Source organism: Ornithorhynchus anatinus, chromosome X3, assembly GCF_004115215.2.
Source record: "Ornithorhynchus anatinus isolate Pmale09 chromosome X3, mOrnAna1.pri.v4, whole genome shotgun sequence".
Classification (NCBI taxonomy): domain Eukaryota; kingdom Metazoa; phylum Chordata; class Mammalia; order Monotremata; family Ornithorhynchidae; genus Ornithorhynchus; species Ornithorhynchus anatinus.
The window spans coordinates 3,853,787-3,868,769 of NC_041751.1; the positions used below are offsets into that span (position 1 = coordinate 3,853,787).

Here is a 14,983-nt window from a genome sequence, read left to right on the forward strand (position 1 = left end):
TTCTAATAAGATGATTCTTATGATCACTATTGAATGAATTTGATTCCCTTCACCCGATTCAAAGACCCTTTGATCCCACCGTACTTATGGAGCGCAGGAGGGCCGGTCCTTGGGCCGTGATTTGGGGCGGCGGCCGCGGAGCCTGCCGGGAGTTGTAGTCCCGGGCGGGGGCGTCGGCGCGGGCGGGACGGGCCGCCCAACTACAAGTCCCAGGAGGCCCCGCGCGGCGAAAGCGGCCGGGAGGGAGGGAGGCCGGGCTCATGGCCGCCAGGCGAGGCCCGGGGCCGGTCCCGGACCCCGGCCCGCCTCCCCTGCCTCCCGAGGAGCCGGAGCGGCGGAACCCTTCGTGGTCGTCGTCGGGCCCGGCCCTCCGCTTCGACAGGCCCATCAAGCAGGCGTTCTACAACACGGGCGCCGTGCTGTTCGTCTGCCTGTGCTGCGGGACGGCCGTGCTGGTCTACTTCATCCTGGAGGCCTTCCTGCGGCCGCTGCTCTGGGCCGTGCTGTGCGGGACCTTCCTGCACCCCTTCAAGAGCTCGCTGACGGGGCTGGGCCGCCGCTGGCTGGGCCGCCTCCGCCGGGCCGGGACGCCGGTCCTGCCGGCCGTCCTGCTGCTGCCCATCTGCTGCGCCAACTGGGGCGTCGAGGCCCTGGGCCGCCAGGTGGTCCGGCGCCGCCGCCTCCTGCTGCTGCTGGCCGCCGGCCTGCCCCTCCTCTCCGCCCTCTACCTGCTCGGCACCTACCTGGGCCTGCAGGTCCTCCTCGCCCACGCCGCCCTCCTCATCTGCCGGGGCCTCGACTACTTCAACACCCTCTGGGTGAGTCCCGGAGGGCCGCCCGGACCCGGGGGCGGCGAGGCTGCGGGGGAGGGGTGGGTCGGACCCCCGAAATTTAACACATCCATGGTGGGATCATGTTGGATGGTGGGAGGATAATGTTGGTATTCGGTAAGCGCTTACTGGGTGCGGGGCACTCTTCTAAGCGCTGGGGGAGAGACAGATTAGACTGTCAGCCCGTCGAAGGGCAGGGACTGTCTCTATCTGTTACCGATTTGGACCATTCCAGGCGCTTCGTACAGTGCTCCGCACGGTCGTCCCCCCCACCCCCAAAATTAAAAAAAAATCAATGGTGGTATGATAATGTTATTTGTTAAGCGCTTACTAGGTGCAGAGCACTGTTCTAAGCGCTGGGGGAGAGACAGATTAGACTGTGAGTCCGTCGAAGGGCAGGGACTGTCTCTGTTTGTTACCGATTCGTCCATTCCAAGCGCTTAGTACAGCCCACTGCACGGTCGTCGTCCCCCCAATTAAAAAAAAAAATCAATGGTGGTATGATAATGTTATTTGTTAAGCGCTTACTAGGTGCAGAGCACTGTTCTAAGCGCTGGGGGAGAGACAGATTAGAGGGCAGGGACTGTCTCTATCTGTTACCGATTTGTCCATTCCAAGCGCTTAGTACAGTGCTCTGCACGGTCGTCCCTCCCCAAATAAAAAAAAAATCAATGGTGGTATGATAATGTTGGTATTTGTTAAGCGCTTACTAGGTGCAGGGCACTGTTCTAAGCGCTGGGGTAGACACAGGGGAATCAGGTTGTCCCACGTGGGGCTCACAGTCTTCATCCCTATTTTACATATGAGGGAACTGAGGCCCAGAGAAGTGAAGTGGCTTGCCCACGGTCACACAGCCGACAAGTGGCAGAGCCGGGAGTCGAACCCATGACCTCTGACTCCCAAGCCCGGGCTCTTTCCGCCACTCGTCTGCTGCGTGACCCTGGGCAAGTCACTTCACTTCTCCGGGCCTCAGTGACCTCATCTGGAAAATGGGGATTGAGATTGGGAGCCCCACGTGGGACAGGGACTGTGTCCAACCCCATTTGCTTGTATCCACCCCAGCGCTTAGTACGGTGCCTGGCGCATAGCGATCGCTTGACAGATACCATTATTTAAATCCTACTCTCTTCTGCTCGACTGTGAGCCCCCCGCGTGGGACAAGAGAATATGTCCGATTGAGTTGTGTATCTGCCCCAGCTCTTAATCCAGAGAGGGCTTGGTAAATAATCCGCTATTAAATACCATAATTATTAATAATAGTAATAGCAACCCAAGGATGCCTTCACACCAGGGGTGAGATATGCTCCCAAACCCATTGATCTTCCTAACACCTGTCCCTTATTCAATAGTATTTATTGAGGGCTTACTATGTGCAGAGCACTGTACTGAGCGCTTGGAATGAACAAGTCGGCAACAGAGACAGTCCCTGCCGTTTGACGGGCTTACAGTCTAATCTGGGGAGACAGACAAGAACGATGGCAATAAATAGAGTCCAGGGGAAGAACATCTCGAAAACATTGGCAACTAAATAGAATCAAGGCGATGTACATTTCTTATCTGAAGTAAATTGTACTTTTTTTGAGGGGCGGACCGTATCTTGCACAGCTTGAATCAAACCATGAGGACCTGTGGATAATGTTATGGTTTCAATAAAGTACGATATGAAAAAATTCATTATCTACCACTAATAAGCTAAGTCATTTGGCTTCCTAAATTCCGTTGTGACCTCTGGTGCTCTGTGATAAATAACTCAAATTAACCCAGCTACTTTACCGCACCGGAACGGTGGCGGATGGAGGTGGGGCGTGCTAGGAGAGGTGCGTCCACGGCGTCGCTGTGGGTTGAAGACGTCTCGACGGCCTAAGACGAGAGAAGACTTCTGGGCGTTAGCTTTTAGACTAGATCTGCAATCCGGGTTTAGAAAACATCTCTTGGTTTTTGCGTTGCTTTCGTTTGGGTTCGCGTAAAGTTGCTACGCTAGTCATAATGATATAACGCTTGCTGAGAGTTGTCAAAACCGATTTTCTGTTTTGTTTGGATTAGTGTCAAGTCCTTTACACTAGTCATAATGATTGTTGTTGGTCAGTATCGATATCGCGTTTTGTTTTGGGTTAGGGTAAAGTTGCTTACGCTAGTCATAATGACTGCTGGTATTTGTCAATATCAGTACTGCATTAGGTGCCCACTACACTGCACTTGGGGAGCAATTCTTTGGATCGGGTTTACACTCCTTTCTACCCATATGTTGGCCAGTTCCCCAGGGCCGCCAATTAGCTGCATCAGGTCACCAGCCTGGGTCAATCCCTGAGGGATTGAGAACCAGCTCCAGACATCGACGTCCCTTGTTTCCTTGGACCTTGGGACGAGGAGATTTTCTGGAGCCACCTCGGCTCTCCCCGGGCGTCCTCAAAATGAAGGAAGGTGGGTCCAACGCAAGTAGAAAGGTTGTCCGGTGGCCGATTTGCTTTCGTCTGCCCGGGATCTATCCCCTCCAGACAGTTATATGCCATTTCAGCCGGTCATCGTGCTCCTGTTGAAAGGTGGTGGAATTAGCCGCGTTGGAAGGCTGTTTGTGGCAGTCGACTAAAGCTTCCCTCATCAATGGCCGGGTCGTGCTCCTTTAAAGCAAGAAGACGCTTATCGCAGCGGACGCCTGGAGTTTAGGTCAGGTCTGAGGCTCCATACCTGCATAAAACCCAAAAGCCGAGCATAGAGGGCTTCACAGATGAGGGGACTAGATCTCCTCCTGAGATTCCAATTTTCATTAGGTGGCTGATGTATTATTTTGAATATATTGTGAATATACTGATATTATTTTGAATACAAGGACCGTCGTACTTGGGTTCATTCAAAACTTTTTTTGAACGACGCTATTCGGTGAAGAGAAAACTGGAGATTTGGTGCCAAGAAATGACCTCTTCGGTCAAGAGGACATTGGTCGTGGCTCTGAGTAATGCTACAGTGTTATCGAGGTCACAGCTTCCAGGCTGGAGAGGCGAACTTCCTGGCTGGAGAGGCGAACTTCCAGGCTGGAGAGGCGAGCTTCCAGGCTGGAGATGCGAGCTTACCCCCTACTCTGGTCTCTCCCCAGACTTGATCCCTGTTTGGGTCGGGGAGGGAGGAGGAGAAGGGGTGAATTCTGGCAGCTGCAGTAGCCTAAGGAGTCAAAGCTGGCCTTTGTTAGGGCCTTGGCTCTGTATCGACTGGCTCAAGATTCGCCCACTCCCAGGGCAACGCACAGATGTTATACTCCACCATTCAGGATTTCTGCTTCCCTCCACGGTCCTCCTTTTCCCCTTTCTTCACCCCCTCTCGCCCCCCGATAAGGTCTTCCTCCTGTGCGTTACAGTGCCCACCAACTCTGGAGAACAAGCTCACTGATTGGTCCGACATTCTTTGATTCCAGCTTCGGTTTAGACAGGATTTCGCACACAAGCTATACGGTGACTTATCCCAGGGGAATGCCATTACTTCATCCTTCTAGCAAAATATTCATTCATTCACTTGTATTTATTGAGCGCTTACTGTGGGCAGAGCATCCTTATTTAGTGACTGTTTCGGTAACATGCTTTAAAAATAGCTTAAGGAGGAATCCAGTTCCGCCCTCCGGGGCCAGACATCAGAAGTTTGGTCGCCTGTCCTCGTAAGATAAAGTAACGTTTGGAGAGTCAAGAAAGATTAAGCCTTTAAAAAGTCACTATCCGAGGACACAGCTCTGTGAGGGTGTTTCGATTCAGGCAGGCTTTTCTTTGTACCGTGTTTCGGAATTTTCTTTCAGACGATCCAGTGTTGCTAAGATGAATTAGAGCAAACAGAATCCGGGCCAACCAATTAAATTTCTGGATGGTGTCCTTTATTTTTTGTTGAAGCTGAAAAATATGCATTCCAATCGGCTAGTATCAACGCATTCACAAAAGTATGTGCCTTCCACTCAGAAGGTACTCAGTGAATTTGTTTTTGTTTGAAATGTGTTGCTTTCCTCTCTTGAAGAAGACATTATGTCTGTCTTCCGAATCTCTTTTTAATACACCAATATTGCCTGCCTAATAAACAAGCTAATCTTTTCAGGAGCAAAGGAAAAGTTAAAAGTTACAAGAAACGGAAGAAAGAAAGGGAGGTTGGTTTGTTGGATTTTTTTGTTTCTGTAAGGGCAAAAGCACTGAAGAAAAGTCTACTTTCTGAGTCTCTGGTTATGCTGAGGAGCAGCGTGGCTTAGTGGAAAGAGCACGGGCTTGGGAGTCAGAGGTCATGGGTTCGAATTTCGACTCCACCACTGGTCAGCTGTGTGACTTTGGGCAAGTCGCTTAACTTCTCTGGGCCTCAGTTCCCTCATCTGTAAAATGGGGGTGAAGACCGTGAGCCCCACGTGGGACAACCTGATTACCTTGTATCTACCCCAGTACCTGGTACGTAGTAAGCGCTTAACAAATACTATAATTATTATTATTATTTGGGCAATCAGCTGCTCTGGGCTATTCGGGACTAGTCAGGACAGTATCGCTGCAAGCAGAATGTGATTTATAAATCGTCTTTGGGGTTGTAAAGAGTCAGAGCTTCCCTTTGGGGCCAAAGGGGAAGTTGGGATATCGAAACATATCTGTGATGGGTCTGAGCCCAAATCTTCTCTTCTTTGGTGTTGAAGTTAAAGGCAGCCACGTTATTAATGTCAACTCACACGGGCCTGGGAGTCAGAAGGACCTGGGTCCCAATCCCGGCTCCTCCCCTTCTCTGCCCGTGCGACCTGGGGCAAGTCACTTGACTTCTCTAGGCCTCAGTTCCCTCATCTGTAAAATGGGGATTAAGACGGTGAGCCCCATGTGGGTCGGGGACTGCGTCCAACCTGATTAGCTTGTATCTACCTCGGTGCTTAGTTCAGTGCCTGGCACATAGTAAGCGCTTAACAAATGCCAATTAAAAATCCAGCTGCCTATCTGAGATCTCGGTGTCAATGGGCAGTGCTTAGGAATGTTTCCTAATCAATCAGTTGTACTTACTGACTGCTTACCGTGTGCCTAGCACTGTACTAAACACTCGGACGAGTACAGCGTGACAGATTGGGTAGACACTCCCACATTCCCTGCCCACTCATCTGTTTTGTAGTTAGAGTTCTTGTGCATTTTGGGGCTGGCGTTTGTAATAGAGGTCGTCTCGCTTAGGAAACCCTCTGAAACATCATTTCGTAATTGCTTACTTGGCATTTGCTAGCCCAGAACACCTTCCAACACCCTCCAGCTCTTTGCAGCGGAGAGATCACAGAGGTGACATTTGTGCCTTATGGCTTTTGTATTTATTGTTCATTTCATCTCTGCTCTTGCAAGGGCGATAAAAATCTGTCTTGGAAAGATGCTGCTGTATTTATCGACCACTTGTAGAACTGTCGCCTTCGCAAAATCATAGTAAGCATTTCAGGAGTGCCCTTGGATTGCCGCTCTATTTCTGCACTCTTATTTTTTTCAAGTAACCAATACAAGAAATTGCAGAAAAGTCTACAGTATTGAAAACTACCACCTATCTTCTAGTCGTAAGATTTTTTTGTCTTAAATGTACGGTGTTTAAGCCCTTAATATGAACCAGGCACTGTACTAAAGGCTGAGGTAGATACAAGAAAATCAGAGAGGACAGAGTCCATGTCTCACATGGGGCTCACAGTCTTAATCCCCGGCTTCCAAGTGAGTTAACTAAGGCACAGGGAAGCTGTGACTTAAATACGATCGACTGATCGATTGACTTGCCCAAGGTCGCACAGCAGACACGTGGCTGATCTGGGATTAGAATTCAGAGCCTTAATTTGAGTGAATCAGATTTGGTTTTCTGGAAAATAAATCATTGCTGCTCACTGTGCGCTCTGTCTTTCTCTTTCTCCCTTCAAATATTGACTCTCCCCTCTGTTTGGCAAACAGTGATCATATCAAGGATACACCTGCCTCCTCCCTCTCCCGGGTATCATAGTTGCCTATTTGACACTGGCTAGCACATAACCCTCCCGACGGCTCTCCAGATAGGGGTATTTTGTGGGATCCATTCTGTGACCCACCCCTGTGACTTCTGCATCTGTTCACGATTCGCTTAATAGTTGTTCTCCCTAAGATCACTCGTTTGGACTGAAGGTGAGCAACCAATTTGAATGAGTGAAAAATTAGAACAGTAGCTTCTTTTAATAGTTGAGTTTACATTAAAATGTCTTAGGCATCGTGAGCAGTTCAGTGCACTAATTCCCTTATGGACCAAAAGAATAAATGCAACTTTTTACAAATCCCTGACTCCACTGGACTGTTGGCAAAAATGTAGATCACGTCTTTTCAGGTCTTCAGTAGAGAGGTTGCGGTGTGGTGAAACTTAGTTGATGTTGGACAAGGTTTCAGCATTCCACAAAAATTAATCTTTGGTCACCATTTACTACATTTATAAAGTACCTTAAAATGAGGTTCTCCTACAAATTTGTCCTCAGGTTCCATGCCGAAGGGCCTTCCAGAACACTCAAAGTTTTAGAGAAGTCTGACTGCCTCTAGTGAAAGCTTTGCTTTCATCAACTGACTCTCACATTCTCATAATTGTGGTGTATAAGTGCGTGTATATGCCAAGCACGGTATTAAACGCAGGGGTGATGATAAGATGAGATCATAGTGTAAGTAGGCGGGATAACAGGTGTTGAGTCCACTTTTTGTCGATGAGGAAACTGAGGCACAGGGAAGTTAATCGACTTGCCCAAGGTCACACAGCAGGTACGTGGCAGAGCCAGGATTAGAACCCAGGTCCCCTGACTCCCAGGCCTGGGCTCTTTCTATTATGCCGTGCAGCTGCTCGGATTGTACTAATCTGAATTCAGAGACTCTGGTTAACTATTCTTTGTGTCCTAAAATAGCCGCACCGTTGGTGAGTTTAATCCTCGGGAAGAAGTTTGGCTGGCATATGTGCCCGATAATTCCTTCCATGTTGCGCACTGAGCCGTCCCATTTGTGCCTCGACGTGCCTGGCACTGTTTTAGATTCTTCCTTTTAGTAACGTGATCTCAAAATTTCTGTTTGAAAAGAACAATTCCCTTCCCGCCTGCCATGTAGGAGGCTGGCGTATCCATCACTTAGAATAACAGCAATAATAACAATGGTATTTAAGTGCTTTCTATGTGCCAAGCACTATTCTAAGCATTGGTGGGGGGAAACAAGGTAATCGGGTTGTCCCACGTGGGGCTCACGGTCTTCACCCCCATTTTCCAGATGAGGGAACCGAGGCACCGAGAAGTGAAGTGACTTGCTCAGACTCACACGGCTGACGAGTGGCGGAGCCGGGATTAGAACCCGTGACCTCTGACTCCCCTTCAGTCCACGGGCATCATTTGATACGTCGCCAAAGTTTCTGTCCCGCTCGCAGTTACGACTGTCACTCTCAGCTTCCTGAGGAATAAAAGAGGTTTCCCACAGCCGTACTTGCATTGCTTAACTCTGTTCATTTTGAAATGCAGTTCAATAGTTCAATCTAAGGTAATATGTTCTGGGGCCTATTTAGATAGGTATCAGATCTCCTCCAAATAGCCTTTCCCGATTAAACCCTCCTTTCTCCGGCTCCCTCTACCCGTTTATGCTCTTGGATCTGTGACCTTTGGGTATTTGATATTCGCTCCGCCCTCAGCCCCAGGACCGGCACTTAAGTACGCATCTTTAAATTACGTACCATAAAGGATACGTCGTATTTATCGATATTCACGTCTGTCTCCCCCTCTGGACTGTAAGTTCCTTGTGGGCAGGGAATGTGTCTGCTAACTCTGTTGTATTGTACTCTCCCAAGCGCTTAGTCGAGTGCTGTGCACACAGTAAGCCCTCAGTAAATACCGTTGATTGAGTGTACGTTTTGAACCATATCTTTATTTTTGTGGTTTCTTGTTTTGTTTTGAAGATCTGGACTTTGGTGGTTGGATATGTGCTGACTGTTTCCTTCAAGTGGAATGCAAGTACTGAGCGCTACCTGCGAGCCATTTCAGTTCCTGTCTGGATTATTCTGCTTTTCCATTTAGGTGGGTTGCTTTTATCGTGAAATTTTGCAAAGCGTTCACAGATGGACGTAGATGAAGTGGTAATGGAACTAGGGGAGGTAAATGTGGTCTAGTGGAAAGAGCACGGTGCTGTGAGCCCAAAGGTCTGGGTTCTAGTCCTGGCTCAGTTACCTGCTGAGTGATCTTGGGCCTTAACTCTCTGGGCCTCTGTTTCTTCATCTTTAAAACGGATATTAAAGCATCTGTTCTTCCTTCCTCTTAAACTGTGAGCCTCGCATGGGACCGAAATGCAGGGATTCTCTCCCTTTATAGCAGAATTGTACTTTCCAAGCGCTTAGTACAGTGCTCTGCACACAGTAAGCGCTCAATAAATGCTATTGAATGAATGAATATCTGCTCTGACGGTCCCGTACTTACCTAAGCTCTTAGCAAGATATGTGGAAGAGCATAAGAACTTAATACCATTATCGGTAAAGCTTGTGAATTATAGCTGGAGGATATGTATTTAGAATACTTTGCAGCCATAGAAAATTAGTTTATTTCAAATTATTTACCATAAGGAATGAAAAATGAGCCTTCAGAGTTAAGATGAAAATAACATGTTTTTCTACTACTATCCCACAATAGTAAAAAAAATAATAATAATGCCTCCGAGATTAAGAGTACAGGTGAATCGCAGTTTTCTGGAGTATCCCTTTCTTTGGTAGCTCCCCATTAAATCGCCACGTTATTTCTCAGCTTCTAATTAACACCGGCAACCTCAGCCCCTTACCAGATTACAGAATAGCCCGCTGGATGAAGCAAGAGGCCTGACCTTCTAGCTTCCCTGCATTGGGTCTTCCTAGCTGCTTGGGAAGTGAGTTTCTCCAGGCTTTCCTTTCTACAGGAAATTCATTGATCCCCAGTGATCTTGCTTCCCACGCATTCTAGATTAATGGGATTTATCTGTATTTAATTCAGAACTGAATACAGCTATTGGGGCAGCATTTTCACAAATGCAAAGTTACCAAATTGCAGGTGGTAACACTGCATCCGATTCTCTTTTCCCATCCTATCGAAAATTGAATTTTGAAAAATAGCATGTCTGATTTTTGTAGTTTCTATTCGCTGAAACATACGATTTCCTTCCCTCCCTCCAACAATAATACCTCATTGAAAGGAGTTTCTGGGAACTAGGGTGACCTTGTGGATAGCAGCCAAGGAATCGGCACCCTGACCAAACACAGATCAAAGGGATCTCGCAGCGCTCTATCTTTTCCTTTTATAATCATGGTATTTGTGAAGCACTTCCAGTGTGTGCCAAGCACTCTGCTAAGGTGTTGAGGTAGATATGAGATTATCAGGTTGGATCCAGTCCCACATGGGGCTCACCGTCTAAATAGGAGAGAGTATAGGTATTCAGTCATTCAGTAGTATTTATTGAGCGCTTACTATGTGCAGAGCACTGTACTAAGCGCTTGGAATGTACAGTTCGGCAACAGCTAGAGACAGTCCCTGCCCAGTGATGGACTCACCTCTGACCGGGGAATTGAAACCCGTGTTAGAGTTGAGGAGACTGAGGTCCAGAGAAGTTAAATGATTTACCTCCCCGATTAGACTGAAACCCGTCAGAGGGCAGGGACTATCTCTGTCTGTTACCAATTTGTACATTCCAAGCGCTTAGTACAGTGCTCTGCACATAGTAAGTGCTCAATAAATACTATTGAATGAATTTACTCAAGGTCCCACAGCAGGCAGGTGGCGGGGTTGGAACTCGGGTCCTCTGACTTGCCAATCTATGCTCTTTCCAGTAGGCCTCGCTGCTAAATGTTGCCATTGATCGGGGAGTTGCCCTTGAGCTCTTTCTTACCATTCACCAAAGGGGCGACTAGGCAGAGCAGACCCAGGGCTTCTGCTTCCTCTCTTCACCTCTCCGTTCTGGGGGAGCCGGTCCCCCTCCGGCGTAGCTCTCTGCATGGTGGGAGCGTGGAATCGGATGAGTTCGTAACCAACGGTCTGGGGTCGCCTCAAAGCGATTCCGTATGGAGGAGCAGAGCGCGCCAGATCTCTCATCCAAAAATTCTGCTCACTTTCAGCATCTGTCGCTGGCTCTTGGCGGATCCCGGTGTTCCTGGTGATCGTCTTTCTGATGACCGTGGGCACCCTCCATGAAAAGCAGAGTGGGAAGGAGTCTTCAGGTAAGAGGTAACTTCTGTTCCAGTCGGAGGGATTGTAGCCCCAGAATTGGAAGTTTGGGAGATGAAGAAGGCGCTACGGCTTAATTGCGGGGAGTGGCTCAGCATCAAGCGCTTAGTACAGTGCTCTGCGCACAGTAAGCACTCACGCCCATCAACGGGCAGGGATCGTCTCATATCTGTTGCTGCATTGTACATTCCAAGCGCTTAGTACAGTGCTCTGCACATAGTAAGCGCTCAATAAATACTACTGAATGAATGAATAAATACGAGTGAATGAATGCTTGAATCTTTCGGCGCTGGATGTTCGCAGACTGGAAGTTGAGCAGCGAGATGGCAGATCCGCCTGAAGCTCGTCTCTGAGTTCTGAGCGTCTTGTGCTGAGCGACTCTAAGCTCGTTGTGGGCAGGGAACGTGTCTACCAACTCTCTCACATTGTATTCTCCCTTGGTAGTGGGAAATCAGTCGTATTTTTTGAGGGCTTACTACGTGCAGAGCACTGTTCTAAGCACCTGGGAGAGTATAATGCAGTAGAATTAGCAGACACGGTTCCCACCCATAACGAGTTCAGTAAATTCTATTGACTGACTGGTCTTGAAGCAGGTCAGTGGTCTGGCTTCAGGCCCGGCCGTGAATGGGACGCAGTTTGGGATTAGCTGGGAGTCTCTGCCACCTTGTCCAGAGCTCCTCCTACCCAATCCCCCAAATCCCTGTTGTTTTTTTCTCCTTCTCTCCCACCCTCGCTGGAAGCTCCACCCAAACTTCACCCTCCCGCTCCAAATGTTGGGCTCCTGGTTTTTTTCCACAGAAGGATTCATTAGACATATGTTGGAGATTGGCGGGCAGTGTTTCCACATCATCTTTGAATGAAATGATTTAGATGAAAGCTTATTCAGTCTTCCTTTTTTTGCCCGGGTAGTTCCTTTCAGTATCGCCGCGTATGAGATTTTTTTGTTAACTCAAATGTGTGATCTTCACGGGGAAAACATAGCGTAGACGATTACCAATCTCCTTTTCTCGTGGGGCCACCCAGGATTTTGTCGTATGCCCGGAAGGTCGGCATGTGAGAGCTCTTGGTAACTCAACCATTTTGAGAATGTTTGATTCTCAGTGAATGAGGTTAATAAAATATCCATCTCCTCTTCCGGCAAATGGGACCGTGCTAAGGAAGTTTTCCCGAAAGGAAGAGTCGTTTAATCCTAGTTCATTCTACAGATTTTCACAGTATGGGGAACAGCAGTGGAAAAACACTGTTTTCAAATGTTTTAAGTCCTACTGGACGTTATTATTTTTCTCTTCTGGGAAGAAAGAGCCATTTCTTTGTCTTCATCCCGCGTTTCCTAGTCAAAGCTTGTTCTTTGTATTGACCACATTTCTAGAGCGACCGGTTGGTTCTGCTCTCTTGAAATTATCACTGACTGACCTATATGTATAGCCTCATATTTAGCTTTCAGTCTAGCGTGAGAAGCAGCGTGGCCTAGTGATTGGAGAATGGGTCGAAAGTCAAAAGAACCTGGGTTCTAATCACGGCTCCCCACCTGGGGCGAGTCACGTAACCTATCCGTGCCTCAGTTACCTCATCTGTAAAATGGGGATTGAGACCCTGAGGCCCATACAGGACATGGACTGGTATCCAACCTGACTATCTTGAATCTACCCCGGCGTTTAGTACAGTGCCCGACACATGGTAAGCGCTTAACAAATGCCATTAAAAAAAAGGAGCCTTTATGTGTGTGCCTCCAGAATACGCCTCTTCTGATTGCATTCCCTTTGGCGTGACCCTTCGGCCCACGTCAGAGTTTGCATTGTATAATACTCTGAATTCCTCTAGTTTTATCTTTTGTAAGGCAAGTTTAGGGAAAAGAAGTTTAAACATAGCTTTGAACACAGGTCTTAACCAGACACTAATGAAGAAATGCCTCCTTCATTCTTTCTCTCTTCTGCTCAGGCTCTGTTATCTTGCTTCACGTTTTTTTTTTTTTTTTTCTTTTGCAGGGGTTGAGAGTGGTTTTTTCAGACCATTGCTTACTCTTCCAGGTACTGTCTCACCTGTTAAAGAGTAATCGCAATCCTAGTCTCTTTACCAGAAAGATGAGAATGGGCCTAGATAAACGAATACCCGAAGCCATCGATTTTCACACCTTCTGTATTTCTTTAACAACTTTATTCTGCTTGCCAGACCTCTAAGTTCGTGTCATTATTGTGCCCTCATCCCTATCTGCTAACCCTTGCTAACCCGATCCTATAATTCCTGGGGTAGAGGCAGGATAATCAGGTTGTCCCACGTGGGGCTCACAGTCTTAATCCCCATTTTACAGATGAGGGAACTGAGGCACAGAGAAGTTAAGTGACTTGCCCACAGTCACACAGCTGACAAGTGGCAGAGCTGGGATTCGAACTCAGGAGCCCTGACTCCAAAGCCCGTGCTCTTTATCGTGTTCAATACGATTCATTCATTCATTCAATAGTATTTATTGAGCGCTTACTATGTGCAGAGCACTGTACTAAGCGCTTGGGATGAACAAGTCGGCAACAGATAGACAACCTTAATTGGAATTTCACCCGTACAGATGTATTCATGTGTCTGCCCTCTGCTTTTAATTTTGAAAATATTGGCTTTTTAATCTACTGAAAATTCCGGAGTGGGACGAGTGTCATAAAGTGTGTCCCGGGGATTCCCTAGACTGAATCTATCCCTTGCAGCCTATCCAGTGCTCTGCGCTCAGTAAATGCCATTGATTGATTAATTCCAGATGTGGGAGATATCAATATGTTGGTGACTTACTCTAGCTCTCAAGATGGGGAGAAGATGAATGTGCTAAGAACCGAATTTCTTTTACCTGGCTTGAGAATTTCTGCATTTCTGCCCAGACTGTAGCGAATAATAGGGCGGAATTCTGCTGCCGCAGGCCTCCAGTTACTCCAGGAGAATAACGACTTTGCTGCTGAGCACCTTTCTTTTCCAGAGAATCAGTGGCTGGAGAAGGATGAAACAGAGTGAAAAAGGCAACCAGGATTTTTTCCCAAGCAGCTGGGAATGGTCCATGGTGTCCAAGGCAGCTGAGTGGTTGAGGAGGATTAGCGCGGAGTAGAGTCTGTTAGATTTAGTGAGGAAGGTGGGGGGGGTCATTGATGATCTAGGAGAGTGTAGCCTCAGTGGAGCGAACAGGGCAGAAACCAGATTGTAGAGGATTGAGAAGCAGTGTGGGAAAAACATGGGCCTGGGAGTCAAAAGGACTGGGGTTCGAATCCCAGTACTGCTACTTGTCTGCCGTATGACCTTGGACAGATCATTTCTCTGTGCCTCAGTTTCCTCTTTCATCCAGGTCCCTGTTCTTTCGACTAGGCCCCCTGTTTACAATGAGCTAAAATTGTTTTAGCAATAGTGAACTGGGCATTAACGCTTGTGTGTTAAGACTTATTAACAAATACAGCCCAGGCACCAGACCAAGAGGTGTAACTCAATCAGGAAAATGAGGGTGAGAGTTTAGTCTGCTACCTTCTGCTGCTTCTTTTTTCAAATGGTATTTGTTAAGCCCTTATTGCATGGCAGACACTACACTAAGTGCTGCGGTAGATAAAAACTAATCGGGTCGGACACAGTCCCTGTCCCACATGGGCTCTCAGTCTTAATTCCATTTTACAGATAAAGGAACTGAGGCACAGAGAAGTGAGGTGACTTACCCAAGGTCACCCAGCAGACAAGCGTCAGATGTGAGATTAGAACCCAGGTCCTTCAGACTCCCAGGCCCAGGCTCTATCCACTAGGCCATGCTTTTTCTCGAATGGAAACCTGGGGTTGCGTTAGCTACTCTCTTGTCCTTCACTTTGTTTTTTGGGAGGCTTGTAAATCTTTGGATTTCAAGTTTTCCCGATGGCATCTCTTCCCTTTTCTTTTATTCTTCTTCACTGCTTTTGTTCGATCCTTACTCTTGTACCGAGCACTGTACTAGGTGTTGGGGAAAGAGGGAAGCAGGGTCTTTGGTTCGTGG

The 14,983-nt window shown here is 47.7% G+C and overlaps 1 protein-coding gene across 1 annotated transcript in view; it reads left to right on the plus strand.

Moving 5' to 3' along the window:
- Positions 1–260: 260 nt before the first annotated feature.
- Positions 261–14,983, plus strand: part of TMEM245 (transmembrane protein 245) — a 63,582-nt gene continuing 48,859 nt past the window's right edge. Inside the window, exons 1-4 of the mRNA XM_039910594.1 lie at positions 261–818; positions 8,721–8,838; positions 10,893–10,994; positions 12,987–13,028. Coding sequence (XP_039766528.1) covers positions 261–818; positions 8,721–8,838; positions 10,893–10,994; positions 12,987–13,028 — 820 coding nt within the window. The remainder of the gene's footprint in view (positions 819–8,720; positions 8,839–10,892; positions 10,995–12,986; positions 13,029–14,983) is intronic.